General features: G+C 40.4%; 2 protein-coding genes across 8 annotated transcripts in view; one reads left to right on the forward strand and one right to left on the reverse strand.

Moving 5' to 3' along the window:
* APPL2 (adaptor protein, phosphotyrosine interacting with PH domain and leucine zipper 2) overlaps positions 1-9403 on the forward strand; it is a 45397-nt gene extending 35994 nt beyond the window's left edge. The window contains exons 15-21 of one of the 2 annotated variants that reach the window (XM_036252515.1): positions 1208-1366; positions 1498-1550; positions 2983-3157; positions 5224-5260; positions 5435-5575; positions 7025-7072; positions 8317-9403. In XM_036252515.1, coding sequence (XP_036108408.1) covers positions 1208-1366; positions 1498-1550; positions 2983-3157; positions 5224-5260; positions 5435-5575; positions 7025-7072; positions 8317-8451 — 748 coding nt within the window. In that variant the 3' untranslated portion in view covers positions 8452-9403. The remainder of the gene's footprint in view (positions 1-1207; positions 1367-1497; positions 1551-2982; positions 3158-5223; positions 5261-5434; positions 5576-7024; positions 7073-8316) is intronic. The other variant, XM_036252516.1, reaches the window with a different exon arrangement.
* Positions 9404-13208: 3805 nt separating this feature from the next.
* The window catches only part of WASHC4 (WASH complex subunit 4), a 65004-nt gene continuing 55209 nt past the window's right edge, over positions 13209-23003 (reverse strand). For 3 of the 6 annotated variants that reach the window (XM_036251043.1, XM_036251044.1, XM_036251046.1), the window contains 4 exons: positions 19848-19944; positions 19044-19240; positions 18681-18780; positions 13308-15487 (listed from right to left, as the gene is read on the reverse strand). In XM_036251043.1, the coding sequence (XP_036106936.1) occupies positions 15420-15487; positions 18681-18780; positions 19044-19240; positions 19848-19944 (462 nt within the window). In that variant the 3' untranslated portion in view covers positions 13308-15419. Of the gene's footprint in view, positions 15488-18680; positions 18781-19043; positions 19241-19847; positions 19945-23003 lie in introns of all 6 variants that reach the window. The other 3 variants (XM_036251042.1, XM_036251045.1, XR_004958284.1) reach the window with 2 other exon arrangements.

Genomic DNA, 23003 nt, shown 5'->3' on the forward strand with positions numbered 1-23003 from the left:
TACTGCTTAGGCCTTATCTGCACATAGATTGTCTCCACATGTGCATTTATTTTGTCTTTACACGTACATTTTTCATATTTTTACTTTTGTTGTTCCTTTTCGTAGCTACACACTGTTCTGTCCCTTTCTGTTAGCTATTGGATATGTAGGCTGCGGCCCGCCCCACGGTTCGGTGCCATTTTCATGCGCAGAGAGGTTCTCGGGTTGAAGGCCGCCTCGGGACTGTTCCAGGAGTTCCACCTTTTTGGCTTAATGGGAGCTTCCATTGGTTAAATAATAGAGACCCCGCAGCATGGCCCCAAGGGATAAATTAAAATTGTGACAGTGCGCAGTTAGTGTCCACCTTTCAGGGGCTGGTAGAAAGTACCCCGCTGTTTACAGAAGAGGGGAAGCTCAGTGGTTCAGTGAGCCTGGGTCTCGGCGCTGTGCAGTGTTCTCACCGCGCTGGGTCAGGAGGAGGAAGTGAGGTCAGAAACAGGTCTGAGCCGGCGGTGACAGAATTAGGTGTCCTGCTTAGGGCTCCCGGGCAGCGGAGCGTAGCTGAAGGCTTTGCGAACCGCGGGGGCATCATCGGAATCAGTGTAGCCCAGGACACAAGGTACAAGACGGTCCCTGTGCCTCCCTGAGAAGCCCCGGAGTGCAGAGGAGGGAGGTCAGCCTGGCTTGGAAGGTCTGGGGACGAGTAGGAATTCGAGCAGGTGTTTGAAGTGCGGAGCTGGGGGAGCGGTGTATTGGATGGGGACAGGACGGCACGTGGTGTGCTCCGGGCCGCTCTGCAGGGGGCGCGGTGAGGGAGTGGAGAAGGAGGCTCCCGGGAGAAAGGAGAGCCGGGTTGTGGTTGAACGCTGGGCCAAGAAGTATTCATTCCGTTAATATTGCTGACTGCCTAGTATGTGCCAAGTAATAAATGCAATTTAGCTACAGCCCCTGCCCTCAAAACCTGTCTCCCAGGGAGACAGATACAAACAGAAAAGCAGTTGTAATGTGATAAGTAAGATAAAGTGTAGAAAGCAGAGCTGCCCGGAGGTAGTGGGGAGAGCTGAAGGGTTTCAAGCAAGAAATGAATTATGTTTTCGGAAGGGTTATTTGTAGAATGGTTTGAAGGCCTGACTGAAGTCTCCATGAGCATTCAGCATGTATTGACTGGACTGTAAAGGCTTACGATGAAAAAGGATGTTCCCCTCTCTCCTTCTCATACTATACCCAGCCAGAACCTGAAAACTTCAGAGATGGAAAATGACAAGACCGTTCCCAAAGCAACAGTCACTGTACCTGAAGCTGAAGAACTAATTGCACCTGGAACACCTATTCAGTTTGATATTGTACTTCCTGCTTCGGAATTCCTTGATCAGAACAGAGGGAGCAGGTAGGGGCTATGGGAGGTCACCTCCGGGAGAGATGAAAATAAATTTGACATCTCTCACGTCCCCCCCTCCAGAATGCTGTGTCTTTTTGGCTGAAGCCGTAGTGATGGTCTGACTCTGGCTCTTCCCCTAGGCGTGTCAACCCTTTCGGGGAGACTGAGGATGACTCGTTTCCAGAGGCAGAGGGTGAGTGGTGCATTTGCTTTGCTCATCTCCCCTGCCCAGAAGGACCAGGGCCACGGACACAGATGTGACATCATGTTCTACAGAGCTGTGCCTTGAAATGTGGATTGAAATTATGACCCACAGACATGTTCTCTGGAAACTCACTAGGATGGTGTGAAAACAGGGGAGCTGACAGGCGTTCTGCAGCCGTTGGCCACCAGCCACATCCATGCCTTTCGTAGCTCCTGCGTAGAAAGTCGCCACATCTCAGTCTGGTGTCCCATTATTGCAGAACAGACGCGGAAGGTAACATGGTCACATTCAAGTGTAGCCCGAGTGAGTCATAGATGTGCTTTTATTTCAGGAAACCAGAAGCACAAATAACTTAAATTTGAAGATCACACGAATGTTACTGTTTTACATTTATGCCTTTGTTCAGTTTACATCCTTATGTACATCAGAACATACTCAGTAGAGCCGACCATCACCTCCTGCTCCACGGAGCAGGGCCCGAGTTCCCAGCCAGCCAAGTGAGTCGCTAGGAGTGCTGCACCCTGGGCCTGAGAAGCCATCACAACGAAATGCTACTTAAGTACACGTAAAAGTACGGCTTGAGAACTGGCATTTCTTGCCTGAAATCTGGCCCCATATGTCCAGCTGACTTCAGTTCAGCCAGTAAACAGTCTAGACAACAACTTTCAAACTTGTGAAAAAAGCTTCATTTATGACATATCAGTTATGTTTTCCTAATACATTTTTAACATGTTATATTTAGGGACTAGGATACTAATGGGAGGGGGCAGTAAGCAAAAAAGCTTAGTTTAAAATGGTAGGTAAATGAACTAATCTTACAGGAAAAAAGGTCTTTTAAACCATCTCCACGGGCTTCCGGTCCTTTGCCGTCATCCAGCGGCCAGTACTGGAAGTTCGCAGGACCGAGTGAGCGAACTTAGTTTGAGATCTCCGTTAGTCACCGTATCGTCACTGCCTTCCGTCATAAATGAATGAGACCCGCCATCAGGTCTTATTTTCTTCGAATAAGTCTTCTTTCATAAGAGGATTTAATCCGTGGGCCAGAGTAACGTGTCTTCTCGTCTAGTGGAAAACCCTCTTCAGAGCAAAGGTGTGGCGCGTGTACTGCCTCCTGCAGGTGGTCCCTAGTCCTGGTGCAGGGGGATTTTATCTGGTGCCGCTGGGATTTTACAGATGAAGAGAAAGTGGGGCTTTTCTAGTCTGAGGTCGTTCTCAACAGAGAAAATGTAGACAGCGGGAGGTGCAGAGCGCTGGCAGTCTGCAGCGTGGAAGGGCGTCGTGCTGAGAGGTTTGGGGAGAAGGCCCCCGCGTAGCCAGACGTGCGGTCTGGCGGCTGGTCTCAGACCAGCACTGGGACGCTGGGTGCAGAGCAGCAGGCAGGGTGTGACTGGGGCCCTGAGCAGAGAATGCTCTCTTGCAGATTCCCTCTTGCAGCAGATGTTTATAGTTCGGTTTCTGGGATCGATGGCAGTTAAAACAGACGGCACTCCAGAAGTGATCTACGAGGCAATGAGACAGGTGTTGGCAGCACGGGCTATTCACAACATCTTCCGGATGACAGAGTCCCATCTGATGGTCACCAGCCAGGCTCTGAGGTACTTCCATCTCGCTTCCACTTCCTTGCAGCTTCGTCTGATCCCCCCCCTAAGGCACATTCGCCGCCTGGAACGTCCATACTGGAACGTTGATCGGACTAAGTGAGGATGCTGCTCTTGTTTCTGCCCTTTTCCTCTTTAGACCTGGATTTTGTAAAGTGTGTTGGCTCGATGTCCCCTTGGTATCTTCAGGAATTTAGCGGTAGGTAAATCCTATTGTTCATAAGGTTGCCACCACTCGAGTTACTCTCTATATCTCAGAACTTGATTTTTTTTTTAATCCTCACCTGAGGATATTTTTCCATTGATTTTCAGACAGAGTGAGAGAAACCTTGATGTGAGAGAGACACATCAATTGGTTGCTCCTGCATGACCCCAACCAGGGCTGGGGATTGAACTGCAACCAAGGTATGTGCCCTTGACCAGAATCAAACCCATGACTCTTTAGTCCACGGGCCAACATTCTAACCCTTGAGCCAGACTGGCCAGGGCTATACCTCAGAACTTGAAAATGGAAGGTGTTGCCCTGGCCGGTTTGGCTCAGCGGTTAGAGCGTCGGCCTGTGGTCCTGAGAGACCCGGGTTCGGTTCCCGCTAAGGGCATGTACCTCGGTTGCAGTTTGTCCCTGGCCCTGGTTGGGTCGTGTGGGTGGCAACCATTCGACGTGTCCCTTTCACATCGATGTTTCTCTCTCTCTCTCTCCCTCCTACACTCTATCTGAACAAAAAATAGAAAAAATGATGTCCTCGGGTGAGGATAAAAAAAAAAAAAAAGAAAATGGAAGGTGTTTTTTTTCTTTTTGTCATTTCTGATAGTACTATTTCTAAAAATTAATAGTGAATACAGGACATAAAACTGTCTGAGAGAACTAGACCACCACAAGGAAAACCTGATCAATGTTTGTTGGGCTGAAAATAAAGAATCCAAGCAATTTCGCTGCATGATCTGGGGGTTCAGGTAGTAAGATCTGTATGAACAATGGCAGACAGTCAGGACATGGTGAGCACCGCTGTGAGAATCGCACTGTCGAGTGCTGTAGCTGCATGCAGCACCTGAGCCAGTCTGAACTGAGATGCAGGGAGGGTGCATGTGCAGGGCACACCAGATGTCTAAGGTCTCGTCCTGCCCCCGTGAGGAAGACAGAGCACCTCATTAATAAGTTAATCTTTTAGCTCTATTAAGTATATTAAATTCACCTTACCTGTTTTTTTAAAATGTGGCTGCTAGAAAAATTTATGTATGAGGCTTACATTTCATTCCTATAGGACGGCAGGATCGCGTTGGAGCCAAAATGTCCAGGTTTTATTCCTGGCTTTGACATTAGTTGTATGACCTTGGGCGAGTTCTTTAACCCCCGTGCCTTGGTTTCTTCAGCTGTTTAATGAAAATAACTGTATCTACGCCCCTTAGTGTTGTCATGAGGAATCAATGAGTCTATACATGTAAAAACGTTTACAACTGTGACTGGCACATAGAAAGGGCTCCATAAATGTTAGCTTCAAAAAAGTTAAGTAGGTCTTTGGCAAAATCAGAATATCATTTTTTCCATTCATTAAAATCAGTCCTTTTCAGCCCTGGCCAGTTTGGCTCATCAGTTAGAGCGTCGGCCCTTGGACCAAAAAGTCACAGGTTTGATTCCAGTCAAGGGCACGTTTCCTGGTTGCCCTCGGTTGCGATTCAAGCCCTGGCCCTGGTGTCTCTCCCTCCCCCCACCCCCTCTATCTGAAGATTAATGGAAAAATATATCCTTGGGTGAGGATTTAAAAAACCCACAAAACAGTCCTTTTCATTTGTTACAAACCTTATACTAAGAATTGGGTTCTTAGGAATAAAACCTTATATTTATTTATAGCTTTTCTCCTAGTATGTCCTGGATCTGTTATAGGCACTGGCTCCTTGTTCTTATCATCTCCACCAGAAAGATCAGAGTAAATATTTGTAAAAGTACTGAAAAAACATAATGCATCAAGTAACACTATCAAAAAAAAAAAAAGTGCAGAGACAGTCCACAAACTCATCTAAGTTTATCCAGCATTTGTGATATAATGTATCTCTTAAAATTTCAGGTTAATAGATCCTCAGACTCAAGTATCCAGAGCCAATGTAAGTATCCTCACACTTACCAATTTTAGTGAGTACTCACTCCTTCCTTCACCTTTGTAACCATCTTAAACACAAATGACTGTCACTAATAGTGCACTTTTTCCATGGAGAATGACCTTTTCTGTTTAATTCCAATTTGTTGTGTGATACTCAGTCTGTTCTTATTTTCTCCAGTTTGAACTTACCAGTGTCACCCAGTTCGCTGCTCATCAAGAAAACAAGAGATTGGTTGGCTTTGTGGTCCGCTTGCCTGAATCCACAGGTGGAGAGTCTCTGAGCACATATGTTTTTGAAAGCAACTCAGAAGGCGAAAAGGTCTTTTTATTATTATTTATTTATTTATTTTTGTTACAGATGTTTCTCCTTTTTCCCCCCACTGATTCTCCCCTCTCCCTCCCTCCCTGCCCTGTCCCCAGCTTTGTTGTCCATGTCCACTGTTCATGCACATAAGTTCTGTGGTTTCTCTCTCCCCCACCACCCCCTCTTCTGGGGATTGTCAGTCTGTACCCCACCTCCACATCTATGGGACTACCCCATTCCTCAGACTGTTATGTTCATTATATTCCACAAATAAGTGAGATCATATGATATTTGTCTTTCTCTATTTGGTTTGTTTCACTTAGGATGATACTTTCCAGGTCCCTCCATGTCGTCTCAAACATAAGAGATCTTTCTTTCTTACAGCTGCATAGTGCTCCATTGTGTATATGTACCACTGCTATTTTATCCACTCATCTACTGACGGACATTTGGGCTAATTTTTTCATTTTAAGATTCTGTAATAGCCCTGGCCGGTTTGTCTCAGCGGTTAGAGTGTCGGCCTGCGGTCCAGAGTCCCAGGTTCGGTTCCCACTAAGGGCATGTACCTCGGTTGCAGTTTGTCCCAGCCCTGGTTGGGGCGTGTGGGTGGCAACCACTCAGTGTGTCCCTTTCACGTTGATGTTTCTCTCTCTCTTCCTCTCTCCTCCTCCCACTCTATCTGAACAAAATATCAAAGAAAAAAAATCCTCGGGTGAGGATAAAAAGAAAAAAAAGGCTCTGTAATATATCTGTACAAAGATGCTTAAAGGGTTTTTGCACCACTGCCTGGATAGTTAGTTGACTGTTCTGCAAATCCCCATTGAGGAGTTTAGGTAACAGTACTTCTAGGAAAGCCCCACTGAAACCGAACCGCCGGGCAATACAACTCCCTGCGGAAAATACTTACTAACCAGAACAGACTGAATGAAGAACTTTAACCGTGAGATATAACTGTTTAGTAGAGCTGTCAGTAAATGTTACAAGCAGTTCCCCTCAAAGCCAAAGTTACAATGGAGGAAATCTAGTCTCTGAGAACAAACCAAGGAAGCAGACATCAAGAAAGTACATCTGAACTGTCCTCGTTTAGTATGAAAAACTTTGTGATTGCATTCACTACTTAATCAAAATTAATCCTTTCAGTATCTGTTTGCCACTGTGTCTATGAACATGCAGTGGCTAAATATGGTCAAGAGAGAAAGGGAACAAGCATCCTATTAAGAATGGCAAACACTGGAGTAACCAGTTTCACTTGAACCTGGATACGTTTTTGTACGCAGACAGGCAGCAGGGACAGCTGGATGCTCGTGTCCAGAGCCCGTGTGGTGAGCCTCCTACAGCCAGGTCCTCGGTCCCCATGTTAACATGAGCAAACAGTGACCTCGTTGTACTTCCATAATCACATTGTTTTTCTAAAATTCATTCTTTTCTACCTTTGCCAAACACCACGTTTCTTGTCTTTTGCAGATATGTTATGCTATTAATTTGGGAAAAGAAATCATTGAGGTTCAAAAGGTAAGGTCCGCTCTAGTGCTGGTGTAGCAGCTACTGAAAAGATACCTACACACATTAGGATTTCTCTCCAAACGACAAACAATGCCCGCTAGGCAGTGTGGCCAAGTTTGGGATTTCCTTTTTAAGCATTCCAACCACATTTTTGATCAGCTACTTCCTCAGTCACTGGTAACACATGTAGAGTTCTTAAAAATGTCACTGCTGTAGCTCTTGATCTTTGTTGTTGTTGTTGTTGTTGCTTGCTGCTGTCGCCTAGACTTCCTGTCTTTCAAATTAGGATGGCACAAACTTAAGCATCTACTATGTCCTCTTAGGCCTTGTCCCTCAGTGGTCACAGGCCCAGCAGCAGCCACACCCCACCCAGAAACTTACTAGAAATGAAGATTCAGACCTCCCTATCTTTCATGCACCCACCAAGTTTTTGAAAGTCAAGTTTGTAACAAGAAAAACCCTGGAGTTATCGCAGTGAGCAAGACAGATACAGTTCCTACCCCGGGGGGCTTCCATTACTTTCTGCAGTAATCGAAAATATGCAGATTGAATGGGGCTAGAGTGACTGAGGAACTGTATTTTTTAATTTAAATTTATATTTAAATATTAACATGTAGCTAGTGAGTACCATATTACTGTGGTTCCAGTCTAGTCTAGGCAGAGGGCAGGAGGGCCAAGGACCAAGACCAACATGCAGGCAGTGACAGGCGCTGTAAGTTAGGATGGTACGGTCTAGATCAGAGGTTGGCAGACCTTTCCTGTAAAGGGCCAGACAGTCCCCTTTTGGGCTTACCACTGCCTCAGTGACTCAGCTCTGCTGTTGGAACACAGCAGCCATGGGTAGTATGGGAATGAATGGACATAGCTATATTCCAAAGAATGTTTATAAGAACAAGTGAGCCAAATGCCTTAGTTTGCAACTCTTAGTATAAATTAAAAGAGACAAAAGACAGGCGTTTAAAGACATAAAAGACAAAGGTATGTAGTCAGGGAAGTCCCTCTTCGGATTCTTTCTGGGAAGATGATTATGTAGTGATATTTTGGGCTAAGATGAAAATCAAGGCCTAGATTCTAGTAGTAGTGCAGTTGAGTTTTTTCAGAGAAGAAGACCCACCTGAAGGCACGCGCGCACACACACACAAAGAAAGAAGGAATGAGACTAGATTACAGAACATAATGAAAGCCAAGCCAAAGGGGTGTTAAGTGCATTTTAAGTGTTTTCTTTTTTCCTTCTTAAACTCCCATAACTTCAGGATCCAGAAGCATTGGCTCAGTTAATGCTGTCCATACCACTAACCACTGATGGGAAATATGTACTGTTAAACGATCAACCAGATGACAGTGACGGAAGTCCAAGTGAAAACAGAGGCGCAGAATCTGAAGCGTAACTCTTGCGCCTCTGGGGGAAGAGCACCCAGGAAGGAGAGCTACCTCCTTAAGGGTTTCCAACTTCTCTGATACACAGGCACACGACCTGGTTTTAGGATGCTGACAGTCGCTTGGGGAATGGACTCTCGATGCCTTGGTACTAAGACTTGGGAGGGAAACAGTAAGAAATGATTGACAACATTCCTACCCATCTACAAATGTTATTTTAGGTGCTTTGTGGTAAGTCCTTTTCTTAGATTGTTATTGTTCAGCGCTCAGAATGAAAATTATGAGAAAATGAATTGTTCACTTTATTTGAATGTCATCTCTCGAGTTTCCAGTATCCTTTTTAAAAAATGGCAAAAGCCTAGATTTATAATTTGATAAACACTAAATATTTCCTATTAATATAATCTATTTTTGTATTTTACTTAATAAGCTTTAAGTGCCTGTCATTCTGAAATTGTGTATTTATAATCAAGCTTGTATCATAATTGGATCTAATAAGCATTAATTTGTGCAGTTAGGTAATGAGCCCTGCTCTGAGGCCCGAGCATTAGCAGAAATGAAGTCTAGTTTTGATCACTGTTCTACGCATCATGAAATAAAGACTAGCAGATGAGCACCACAAAAGATGCTCAGTTTTGCAGTGGATCCTTAATGAACCAGCATTCAGAAGTTTACGACCCTTTAGATATTATTGCCGCTAGTGGTGGGTCACCATAGACAGGTCCTGTTTCTTCTGAGCCAGCCTCTCCTCAAGGAAGGGACCAGTTACTTTTAAAACCCACTTGAACAGCTGGTGGTGGGGCTTGGTATGAAGTTCCTGTTTCCACTCCGGCATCCCAGGCCACTCCACCTTCTCCTACCCATGAAATAAGTGTAATGGTCTTGAATTGGTACAATGTGTTTAATTATAACTAAGTTCAACAGAATGTCATTGTCTTTGTAATAAATTAACCTAGCAGTAAATGCCAGCAAATAAAGTCTATCATTCTGTTTTTTTGCTTATTGTGGTTATTTTCTAGAACATCCCTGGAGGAAAACTAGTCAGTTCTACAGCTTTAACAGTTAACTTGCAGAAAACCAGGGCAGAGTGAATCACCGCAGAGGGAGGACTGTCAAAAATACCTCTACTTACCATGAATAGAATAATGAGACCTCAGTGCCAGTTTTTATTTTTATTTTATTCTTTTTTATCCTCACCTGAGGACATTTTTCCATTTCTTGTTCAGATAGAGTGGGAGGGAGAGAGAGGAAGAAAGAGAAACATCGATGTGAAAGGGACACATCAAGTGGTTGCCACCTGCATGACCCATCCAGGGCCGGGGACAAACTGCAACCGAGGTACATGCCCTTAACGGGAACTGAACCCGGGTCTCTCTGGACTGCAGGCCAATACTCCAACCGCTGAGCCAAACCGGCCAGGGCTCAATGCCAAGTTTTTAAAAGGTGTTGCTTTTTAAATGGTGGATTAATGAGACAATTTCTACAACCCCAAATTAAGTTAATGTTACAGAGGGTCCACCTGAGGAATCCACTCCTATAATGTGTACATTACAGAGACAGTGAGCTGGTCCAAGTCAGTATGAGATTGCACTAATGCTGTACAAATCTGTATCCTGATTAGATCAGAAGTTCTCTGACAGGCTACAAGAGCCACAGTTCCCTGAATTTCTTTTTCTTGCTTAGAACTGTTCAGGGTGGGAGGGGAAGAATCTCAAGTCATGAACAATATTGTTGGAAACGAACAATGTTTAAAAAAATTTTTGTAAAGAATGTGTGGCGTAACTAAGCCACAAAGCATGCAAATCGTCAGAAAAACAAAGACTCAAATTCAGTACATTAAAACTAATCACAAAAACACCAAAGAGAATGAAAACACAAAATTAACTGAGCATATTAGCAAGCATGGCCCATAAAAAATTACTATCCAGTATATACAGTTGGGAAAAGCCAGTTTCTTCAATAAATGGTCTTGGGAAAACTGGACCACTATCTTAAACCAAACATAAAAACTAACTCAAAATGGATTAAAGATTTAATGTACGACCCAAAACCATAAAACTCCTAGAAAACATAAGGTAAGCTCCTTGACATAGGTTAAGTGCTGACTTCTTAAAAATCTAACAAAAGCAAAAATAAACAAAAGGGACTACATCAAACTAAAAAGCTTCTGCATAGCAAAGGAAACCAACAAAATGAGAAGGCAACCTACTGAATGGGAGAAAGTATTTGCAAATCGTATTATCTGTTAAGGGACTAATACCCAAAACATATAAAGAACTCATACAACTCCACAGCAAAAGTCTGATTAAGAAATGGGCCAAAAGGTATGTAAAAAGATGCTCTACATCATTAGTTATCAAGGAAATGCAAATCAAAACCACATTTCACAGCTATTAGCTGTCCTCCAAAAGACAAAAATAAGTGTTGATGAGAATGTGAAGACAAGTGCACTACTGGAGAGAATGTAAACTGGTGTAGCCACTATGGAAAAACAGTATAGAGGTGCCTCAAAAATTAAAAATAGAACAAAGTCCAGCAATTCCACTTTTGGGTTTTTGTCTGAAAAACAAAAAAACACTAACTTGAAAAAAGTATCTGTACTCCCCCCATGTTCACAAAAGCACTATTTACAGCAGCCAAGATATGGAAACAACCTAAGTGTCCATCAATGGATGAACAGAGACAGAAACTGACATGCCTATACAATGGAATATTCTTTAGCCATTAAAATAAAGAAAATGAAGTCTTGCCATTTCCAACCACATGAACAGTCCTTGAGGGAAATCAGAAAGACAAATACCTTATAATCTCTTAGATGTAGAATCTAAAAAAATAAAAAAAATAAAAAAAAAAAAGCTCGCAGATGAAGATTGGTTCCAGGGGGTGGGGTAGTAATGGGTGAGCTGTTTCTGGTTTCTGTTTGTTTACATAAATTGAAATTTTAAAATGTGATATAGATAGGTGCATCCGGGTGTAAAATACTAACTTTTCCCCTCACTTGAATGACGAGAGCACTGCTACAGAATGTTTCACTACATACATATATATGTGTTATAGAGCGTAGTCCTTGAAGATGACCCCAGAATTAGGACAGCAGATCTATACTGACTGGGAAATGAATTTTATTTACTTTCCTGCGTATGTCTCCACTAATGGGAACAACTGGAACTATCAAGTAAATGAGGTGGTAAAGAGCCAAATATTAAAATAGAAAATATCTATAAACTTGCCCATATAGACTTTTATACTATATATAAGCACTTTTTGTATAAGCTAAACTAACTTTGCCATCACCATCTCAGTTCACTGAACAGTCATGTAACTTCACTTAATCTCTAGATTTCAACTTATTCTGGACTTTTTAAAAACTGAAATCTTTGACCACTTGTTAAAACTGTTCCTAACATCTAAAAACGTGTTTTTGTGTGTGTGTTTAATTGTAGCATTTAAACTTCCCTAAGAAAAAGAATACCATCTCTGAAACTTCTGCAACTTTAACTGGAAGAACTATAATTATTAAAATTGGTTCAAGTCTACCTTTTAACACTTAGCCAACCCAATGTAAAAGAGAAACATGATGATGTATGTGATGGTATTATCTTTCCAACAGTCTTAAAAATGTACTACCTCAGAAAAGGAGCATCAGACTTCACCAAAGATAGTTTGTGCTGTTATTTAAAAGTGTGTGTCTTGCCTTGGCCGGTTTGGCTCAGCAGTAGAGCGTTGGCCTGCGGACCAGAGAGACCCGGGTTCAGTTCCCACTAAGGGCATGTACCTCAGTTGCAGTTTGTCCCCGGCCCTGTTTGGGTCGTGCAGGTGGCAGCCACTCGATGCGTCCCTTTCACGTCCATGTTTCTCTCTTTCTCCCTCCCCACTCTATCTGAACAAAAAATGGAAAAATGTCCTTGGGTGAGGATAAAAAATAAATAAATAAAGGCGTGTGTCTCTCGTCTCCAGTGTAATATTTAAAAGGCACTCACTGCCCTGGCCAGGTGACTTGGTTGGAACATCATCACATTCACCAAAGGTTTCAGGTTCAATTCCCAGTTGGGGCACATACAGGAGGCAACCGTTTGATGTCTCTCTCACATTGATGTTTCTCCGTCTCTCTTTCTAAAATTCAATAAAAACATGTCCTCAGTGAGGATAAAAGGCGCTCATTTATTATTGTTTTAGTTTGACTCATGTTTACAAATGGCATCTCAGTTATTTCTAACGTTAAACACTGCAAACTAATTATCCCTTCCCAGGATTAGGATTTTAAATTAAACAATCCTAAAGGTTCTTTTGTGTGTGCTTTTTTAACTTTTTCTTTATTGATTTTAGAGAGAGAGGAAGGGAGAGGGAGAGATAGAAACATTTATGAGAGAGAAAGAACATCGACTGGCCGCCTCCTGCATGCCCCGCACTGGGGATCGGGCCCACAACCTGGGCATGTGCCCTGACTGGGAATCGAACCGATGACCTCTTGGTGCATGGGTCGATGCTCAACCACTGACCCACTGGCCAGGCCTGTAGGTTCTTTTTATATGAAAATATCAAGCAATAGAAAGATCAAAAAGGTACAAAGAAAAGAAAAAAAGTTCTTCATTTGGGATGCACGGAGAGGAACCAAAAACAATCTTATACTTGAAATTCCTTGCCTATATGGATGCAAGTATTGTTTAAAGATGTAGTCCATATAATTGATTACAGGGAACACTAAAAAGGTTAGTGTTTAAATATTGTTTTAAGATACTTAATTCTGAACATAAACATCCAGGGGAAGTAAACTTTTACAACTGTATTTATTAATGTTTTATTATACATATTGTATACTATTAGAACTGAGAGAGCGGGAGGCCCCACTCAAGTAACAAACTTACCATCTTATACAAAATTTAATTGGAACTGACAGTGTTATGGTTAGGATTTAATTCCTGAGAATTTGAACGTTAAGTTTTTTTGTGAATTTACAACAAATGCTCACACTAGTTTTAAATTACAGTATGTCTGAAAAAAGTGAAAATAACATTGATATGTTAGCAAGGAAAACCATCTTCCAAATGTGTATATTAACTTAGATGTGAAACATTCAAGCCCCATTACCTCAGCACTTTAATAACATTTAAATATACTTAATCTTTTCAGAGATTTTATTTCAAATACGTGAACTTACTATAATTTATCCAGACTGTAGTGACATTATTTTGAACTAAAGGCAAAATATAATAACCTATTACGTCACTTTCTTCTCAATTGCAGGTATCCATACAGTCTGCATGTGAACTCTCTTAGTAGCGATAAAATAATTGACCTGTGGGGATAATGAACACAGACATCTGATTCTTCTAATTACATTTTCTATCCCTTTTAAAGGAGATGATTTTAGGGAAGTTAGAAGAAAAACAGAAAAGCAATACTTCGCTATGAAATGGTGACAAATTTGATAGAATCCAATGTCAGACCATTAATATAAACATTTACAATAATGAAAATATAAATTATTAATTATGCAGCATGCTTTAGGGCCATTTCTACAGTTAGAATGAATTACAAATATTAAATGCCTTTAATCCATTCATTGTCCATAATTCAGTAAGCCATGTTCACGTAATTAAAAAAACACATTTCCTACCTATTCCGTTTCTTCTGACTTTTAACAGTGAAAGTGTTTATCTTGGGCTGGGAAAATGACCCTGACTGTAACCAATGACTACAGACAGGGCACTGTGCACCTGTTCCAAAGGCTGGAAATCAAACATCAATGTTAGAATTACTTGCAGGGTTTACCCCCGAGTAAATGCTTAATAGGCAAGTGCAATGGAAAATCAAATATTTCCCAGAATTATGTTAGTATTACATGTCAAGTTTTAAACTTCCTTGTTTTCATTGTAAAGATATCACTGTTTTATATTTAAAGACTATAGACCACGATTAACCATTTATTAACCAACATAAAGCTATACAAAAATAAATCTAGTAGCTTGCTGGGAGCTAAATTTACTCAAAATCTTTCTATACTTTTTAAAAGCTGTTATTTATTAGAACTTTACTAATCACAGTGGTAATTTTTTAAAAGCCTGCACAGTGCTTAATCTGATGTCTTAGATTATACTTGGTTTAAAGAAAAAGTCTGCCCAAACCATCACCAAGATTTCAATTCAACCTAATGAAGAAGAAACCTGAGTTTGGATGTAAAATAAGAATTCATTCAATTTTTTCAAATATCATACATAGTGCCTTCAACCCAAAGTGAAGCTTCAAGCAGGACTCTATGGCTTTATCTGAATTTTCTTTCATCTTGTGTATGAAGTAAATCTTAAATTTAAAGCAGTTGTTGGAGGTTAAATGTTCTCAAAGCAATGTAAACCAGTTACAAAATGTCTCACCAAAGATATCAGCAGCTCTTGTGAGTCCAATGAAATTAACAATGAATCAGTTTATACTGTATATAAAGGGTACAGTATAAAGGGTAAACTGTGCCTCATCTCTAGTATCAAACCCATCTTCATACAGTGCCCTTTTACAAGAATATTGATATGTATGCTTCATGAATTTCAGGCTCAATTCCATTTGTTTAAACATGTATTTACTGGCTGTACATAGTATATCAATGAATTTCCAATGACTGGACAAATATGGATCAAAGACCTATGCAAATACAAATTTTAAACATTCATGTAGATTACAAGAGATCTGAGGTGGCAGTTTAGGAATCTGGATTGGCCCTTTATAACTTCACTTCCTAGGCACATCTTCTCACCAAAAGTCCAGGCAAAAATCCAACTTTAAACTCTCATTCTCAACCTCTGAAAAGTAAAGCCTTTGGAAGAAGAGTGGGCTTCTCTTTAGAGCACTGCCTTACAGAACTCCAGCAGCTACTACTTCCCAGAGACGTGGCCCAGGAAACACTTAATTAGCTTACTAACATCCATGTCACTGGCAACAGTAATGATACATTCTGATGATTTCACAAGGGCACCGCATCCCATCAGTTTCATTTGACAACACGATCTGCAGACGCAGTGCTGTCGGACAGGTCTCCATTGCTTGTTTTAGTCTCTTCTGGAAGTATAAGTGAAAATAACAATGGACACATTTATGTTCATTTTTCAAAAATGAATTAAGACAAATAAAAATTGAGAAGAGCTGTACTGCTATTAAGCAATTAAGAAAATGCTGCATTTAGAAATATTTCTCTAATATCACAAATTATATCTAGACTGCTTAATTTTTTTTAAAAATCCAGCCTGGCCGGTGTGGCTCAGTGGTTGATACTCATGCACCAAAAGGTGGCCGGTTCGATTCCTGGTCAGGGCACATGCCCAGGTTGTGGGCCCAATCCCCAGTGAGGGGGGGCATGCAGGAGGCAGCCAATCAGTGTTCTCTCTCATCGATGTTTCTCTCTCTCTCTCTCCCTCTCCCTTCCTCTCTTTCTCAAACCAGTAAAGGAAAAAAAAAAGAATATTAAAAAAAAAAATCTAGCCCTGGCTGGTTCGGCTCAGTGGTTAGAGTGTTGGCCCATGGACCAGAGTCAAGGACACATACCTCAGCTGTGATTCGTCCCTGACCCTGGTCAGGGTCGTATGGGAGTCAGCCTGTTGATGAAGATTTAAACACACACACACACTCACACTCACACACACACACTCAGCAACTATGACTTTTCATGTGAGCAACCTTCAGCTAAAACAGAGCCCTAATAAGAGAGGAACAATCCAGGCACATGAGTGATCTTCATCAACCACAGAAAACCAAAGTTCCTTAAGTCCAAAGCAAGGTGTTCCAGTGAGAGCAAAAGGTTTGTTTCATATTAATGCTTTAGACCTTAGAGTAGATTAAGGACTGGAGACAAGGTTCTGGCATCAAGAAAAGCCTGAGCAGAACCTACGCAATAACTGAGTTACCTCGTAATTTAGATTATACTGACAACTCTTCCAAATGGCTTTGCTAAACATTATCTTAGCCTTGAAAATGAACCGAAACATTATATATATTTGTATTTAATACTGAGTACATTCCAGGTAACAGCCTGAAAAGATTTTTCAAGCACACAATTATTTACTCAGTCTAGATTCCAAAAATGCCTGCATATGCCCCTTACCAATAAGTAATATTTAATTTATGGAAATAAGATAATTGATGTAAGTGGTCTATTAAATTGTCTCTATTCAATGTAGAAATTTTTTTTATTTGCACATAGATTAAAAACATTTTATGAAATTTAAGATTTTTTAAAAGTTTTCTTTCCCTTTATTGATTACAGAGAGAGGAAGTGAGAGGGAGAAAGACAAAAACATCAATGAGAGAGAACATCAACTGGCTGCTTCCTGCATGCCCCCCACTGGGTGGGGATCAGGCCCACAACCTGGGCATGTGCCCTGACCAGGAATCGAACTGGTGACCCCTTGGTGCATGGGTCAATGCTCAACCATTGAGCCACACCGGCTGGACAAAATTTAAGTTTTATGTTTTAATTATGAAATGAAATACAAGTAAAAAGGAAAAACAAACATGAAAACTTTCAACTCAGTTGCTGTACCTAGTTTTGAGCTTCAAAGTGAAGAGGAAAGAATTACATAATTTCCACGACAGAAAAAAGGAAACATCCATTCCTCAGGGAAATGTTCCTAAATTTAAATCTGAGAGAAATGTATCATGGAGGAGTGGGGAGCCTTAAGTATGACACACTGAGCAATGTTCTTAAACACTGAAATATACAGATAAAGCCTTGCCAGTTGGCTCAGTGGACTGAATGTCATTCCATGCACCAAGAGGTCAGGGCACATGCTAGGGGTGCTGGCTCAATCCCCAGCTGGGGGCGTGCAGGAGGCGGCCTACTGATGTCTCTCTCTCTCTCCCCCTTCCTCTCTCTCTAAAACAGCGGTTCTCAACCTGTGGGTCGCGACCACTTTCGGGGTCAATGACCCTTTCACAGGGGTCGCCTAATACATAAGAGTAGCAAAATTACAGTTACGAAGTAGCAACAAAAATAATTTTATGGTTTGGGGTCACCACAACATGAACTGTATTAAACAGTCGCAGCATTAGGAAGGTTGAGAACCCCTGCTCTAAAAGATCAATAAAAATGTATTTAGATAGATAGATAGATAGATAGATAGATAGATAGATAGATAGATAGATAGATAGATAATAGACAGACAGACAGACAAAGCAAAAAAGAAGAAAAAACTCATGGACTTGGACAACAAGGTGGTGATTGCCATGGGGGAGGGGGGAAGGGAGGTGAAGGAAGGTATAGTGGGGATAAGCTGTGATGGAAGGAGACCTGACTTGGGGTAGTGAACACACAATACAGTGTACAGATGATGTATTGTGAAATTGTACACGAAACCTGTATAATTTTGTTAACCAGTATCATCCCAATAAATTCAATAAAAAGGAAAAAAAAACATTAAAATATATACTTTCCCACTGTCCTACACAGAATAAAATGGACGGAATAATAAGTTTGTTGATACGACTATCGATGTATGGGTATATTACACTCTGACTCTCCAAGGCCTGGCTATGGAGGAGAGCAGGAGGCTATGTCACTAAATGGCCTCTATTATTTTATACCTTTTTAATCACCTGTCCCATCTCAGTCAGTCAACATCTAGTCATCAACAGCTCTAACTACAGTATTCCTCCTCTAAATTGTTACTTCTCTTTTTTTCAATTCCTCACTTGAGGATAGTTTTTCCATTTATCATCAGAGAGAGGGAGGGAGGGAAGGAGGGAGGGAGAGAGAGAGGGAGAGAGAGAAAGAGAGAGAGAGGGGGAAACTTCAACGTGATAGAGCCACATCAACTGGCTGCCTCCCACACAACCTGACCAGGGCCAGGGATGAACTGCAACCAAGGTATGTGCCTTTAAGCAGAATCGAACCGGTGATTCATTGGTCCATGGGCCCACCCTCTAACCACTGAGCAAAACCGGCCAGGGCAATTGTTACTTCTCATCTGAAATAGGGTGAGGGGTGAAAGAAAAACACTAAGCTTGTTAATTTAACTTAAATTTAGAGAAGATGAATGAAACTGAAAGTTACCCTGGAGTGAAATGCATACACTATGTCACTTTCTTTCCAGTTTCACAAACGACCTATGTAGGTTTTATTTTTTTTAAAAACATTTCTAGTCTATTTTATTTTTCCAAAGGAAAGGGAACTGGAAGTCTGACCAGATAAAATGGGGGATTAGTGTCTACTATTAAGGAAAAATTTATTTGTCTTTCCAAATTTAAGCCACTCACTTACCTTCCTTCTCTTTCTTTTCTTGGTTTTCTTCAGCCGCAGTCTTATCAGCTCGGAAGAAAATTCTTGCACTGCTCAGTGAGAAATAGAGCAATTCAAATTCCTAATAAAAAAATTTTGAAATAAAGGCTGAAAATACTTATAAGCAAAATACCAAAATTTATTTAATGTTTCTTTTTTAATTATTTCTAAAAAAATCCAGTGGAAATTATAAATACAGAAAGTGAACTAAGTAATCCAACCATTTTTAAGATCTGAGTCAAATGGCTTCCAAATGCCATTCATTTTAAAATATATTCTAATTTTAAAAATTTTTTTTCAGATATCAAAATGTCAAAGCAGATTTAACTATTACTCTTCTCTGACCTGTAGATAGACATCCAGTCGCTTCTGGGTAAGATTCATAGTTTGCAGCAGTTTTTCGTCTTGACTAGCTGACTGCACATTCTGTTGTTTAGCAACTGCTCTTATCTCCTTCAGGTACTTCTCTCTAACAGACTGGAACCAGTGAAGCGAGTCAAATTCCTGGTACTGATCCAAAAGCTTCAGAATGTAAGCCACACCTGCAGTCATTAGCAAAACCAAAGCAAAATATAATGAGTATAGAAGTTGTGTTCTACCTGACCAGTAACTACTGCTAACATCAAGCTAATTATTTTGAATAATTCTCTTTTCAATTATATTTAGATAGCATAAATGAATAAGTCTAACAATGTGGCTAAATTTCTCCTTTAAAAAATGTGAAAGTATAAAGAAATGAAAAGCATGTCAAGCAAGAAGAAAAAAGAAATGATATGGTTATGAAAATCACCTGGAGGTACCATATGGCTATAAGGGTAGGGAAAAGTTCCACTACTAACTAGACAACAAAGAAAGCTACCGGAAACCAGGAAAACTAAATACAAGATGCTAAAACTGTAAAAGAAAGCCTAACTGTTAGGTCCAACTACACTAAGTGATTAGCAATACCAGGGGAGTATGAATGATAGTTACAAATTACAAAAAACAAGTATCAATCAGATGACCCAGCTAAAAAACATAAATAGTAAACACTGCTCGTGAAAAACAAATCTACAAAGAGAACACAGTAGTAGTCTCAAGCAAATCTCTCTAAAAATCCATCATAAAGACAACATAAAACTAATGGGGAAACAACTCCATTAAGCTTACCCATGGCAAAGCCATCATCAGTAAAAGCAGCTCCAATTTTATTTTTTTTATTCAATTTCTCTTTGCAACTAATGGAATGTTCTACAAAGTTGAGGGTCTAAAAAAACATAACAACATATTAGAAAAACAATTTTGTTAAAAAATCTTCAGAACTTAGTTTCTAAAACAGAGATTTCAAAAATTATGAATAGGATCTTTTTTAGGTTCCTGCCCTTTTGATTTAAAACATTTGCCTCATAAAAAGAGCCTCTTGGAAAGGTCACAATCTGAACAAGTATTTCTCATAGTGGCTCTTTTTTCCAAGTTCTTTAAACTTGGAAGGAGCCCTTCCCCCCTCAATCACTACTTACCCCAAGGGCAGTGCCTTTATAGTCATCATAAAATATCATGCACATGAGGTAGGAGCGCTTCAGTAACCTGTCATACTCTAAGTGAAAGTTGGGGTAAGAAAAGTAGGCCTGCCTTACTTCAAAGCATAAGCACTCCTAAGCATGGCAGTCCTTACTTCTGCCCACCCAGTTCATCCTAAAATGCTATTATCATATTCTTAGTTAAAAAGGATTAATAATCGTTTGGATAAATGAATACCCTAAAAAAAGCACTTCCCTAAAATTCAGCTCCTCCAATGTCTTCTCTAACCATAGCATTTATTCAACAAGATTTACTGATGTTTACTATGTTAATTACGATTAAAAAATTAATACCATCGGAAAGTTCACACTCCACAGCAGCACTCTCAGCAATGACAGACATTCTATATATCTTGACTGTCCAATACAGTAAGCCCCTAGCCACATAGGACCAATGAGCACTTAAAATGTAGTTAGTTAAAACTGAGGAACCAGATTTATTTTATAAAATTTTAATTTAAATTTAAGTAGCCACTTGTGTTTACATATGGTAGCACAGCTATAAAGTAGCAGAGACCTGTTTAAAAATCATGATACAGTGTGATAAGTACTGTAATAGCTTAAACTGGATACAAAATAATCACGTATCACCTTTATTGACTATAAAACTTACTTGGCAATTAATCACATACTTGTGAAACCTTAGCTATCTCATTTATATTTGCCTTTTTTCTGGAATTAGATCATAAACTCAAGTACAGGAAGTGTCCTATACTTCTTTGTAGTGTTCTTAATCCACCTTGTTTTCTCCATCACTAACTGAATTCTGACAGCTGGCCTGAAAAACTCCCTCCTCCTCTTTCTCAAACTCATAATGGCTCCCTACTGCTGTTTACTGCTGTTTACTACAGCTTGAGTATACTGCTCTTCAAATTTAAAAAATAATGGCGTGAACTCACCCTTAGGTAATTACACTGTTATCAAAAGTATAATTAAGACAGGCTTACCTCCAGTTTGACACTAATTTAAGATGAAAAGATTATGCTTATCAGATGAATATGGACATTTTTGCTATATCACAATTACGACAAAATTACTGTGAGAGAGCATTAACAATAAACGTATAAAAAACAGAAAAGAAAATTCATTAAGAAAAAAGCTGTCACTATGCGGGTTTGGCTCAGTAGTTAGAGTGTTGGCACGTGGACCTAAGAGGGTTCGATTCCGGTCAAGGGCACATACCTGGGTTGCAGGTTGATCCCCGGCCCCACTTGGGGTCATGTGGGATCACGTGGGAGGCAAGCAATCAATGTGTCTCTCTCACATCGATCTTTCTCTCTCTCTCTCCCCCTCCCCTTCTCTTCTACTCTCTCTTTAAAAAAAAAAAAAAAGCCATGGAAAAATACCCCTGGGTGAGGATTAACAAACAAAAAAGAAAGAAGAAAAGAAAAAACCTGTCAATAGAGTATCAGCTACTTTCAATGGTTATAATATGCAAGAAGATATGTGTAATACAGGCAGCAATATGAAAGTTATTACTCTTGATCAAAGTTAGATTCATCAAAAGCTACATCCACTCAGTGATATTTAGATTTCAGACCTATCCATTTAAAAAGCAGCTTTATGTCCAGCCAGTGTGGCTCAGTGGGTGAGCATCGACCCATGCAACAAGAGGTCGCCAGTTCCATTCCCCGTCAGGACACATGCCCAGGTTGTGGGCCCGATCCCCAGTGGGGGGCATGCAGGAGACAGCCAGTCAATGTTCTCTCTCATCGATATTTCTAGCTCTCTCTCCCTCTCCCTTACTCAGTCTCTAAAATCAATAAAGAAAAAAAAAATTTTTTTTAAGTAAATAAAAAGCAGGAATATAAAGAAACCTTTAGGGAAAAATAACTCTGCTAGTATATACTTCTCCAATCTCTTAAGTCCGTTTTCCCCACTGTAACAATTTTTTCTATAATCCAATTTTGGGTAGCTTGAAATATTTAGTATGGAAACTTTAGAATTAGAGCAGAACACACTATACACGATAATGAAGAAACACTAAAAATTTAGTCTAGATGCATTTACAATTGAATAGTGGGTTGTCCTCTAACACAATGCTTTTAAGACGTGTTAGAAATAACTTCATGCTGTAGTCTACATTAATCACTTAAAATGATTATGTAGCATAATTCAGCCTCAAAATGATATATATGTAATGGTGTACACGCAAGTAATTTAAATCACACTAGGCTTGCCCTGGCCGGTTTGGCTCAGCGTTAAGAGCATCACCTGTGAACCAAGGAGTCCCTGGTTTGATTCCAGCCAAGGGCATGTACCTCGGTTGCAGTTCGTCCTGGGCCCCGGTTGGGTTGTGCAGATGGCAATCAATCGATGTGTCTCTCTCACATCAATATTTCTTTCTCCCTCCCTCCCTCCCTCCCTCCCTCCCTCCCTCCCTCCCTCCCTCCAGCTCTATCTGAAGATTAATGTAAAAAAAATATCCTTGCGTTGAAGATAAAAAAAAAAATCACACTAGGTTTCTCTAGCAGTTATTAACATATAAGAATCTTTCTTAATTATAAATAAGTCTCATTCTGCATAGCAAATAAGTAAAAATTCTAGGCCACATTCACTGAAATCACATTCAGATTTATCTACAGCCAGAAAGATAGTAATACAGTCTGTGTGCATTCTTTGCTGCAAAGAAACAGATCTATTTATTACTTTTTTCTTTATTCTTTTTATCCTCACCCGAGGACGTTTTTTGCATTTATCTTCAGATAGAGCAGGAGAGAGGGAAGAAGAGAGAAAGAGAGAGACA

Source organism: Molossus molossus, unplaced genomic scaffold, assembly GCF_014108415.1.
Source record: "Molossus molossus isolate mMolMol1 unplaced genomic scaffold, mMolMol1.p scaffold_m16_p_10, whole genome shotgun sequence".
Classification (NCBI taxonomy): Eukaryota; Metazoa; Chordata; class Mammalia; order Chiroptera; family Molossidae; genus Molossus; species Molossus molossus.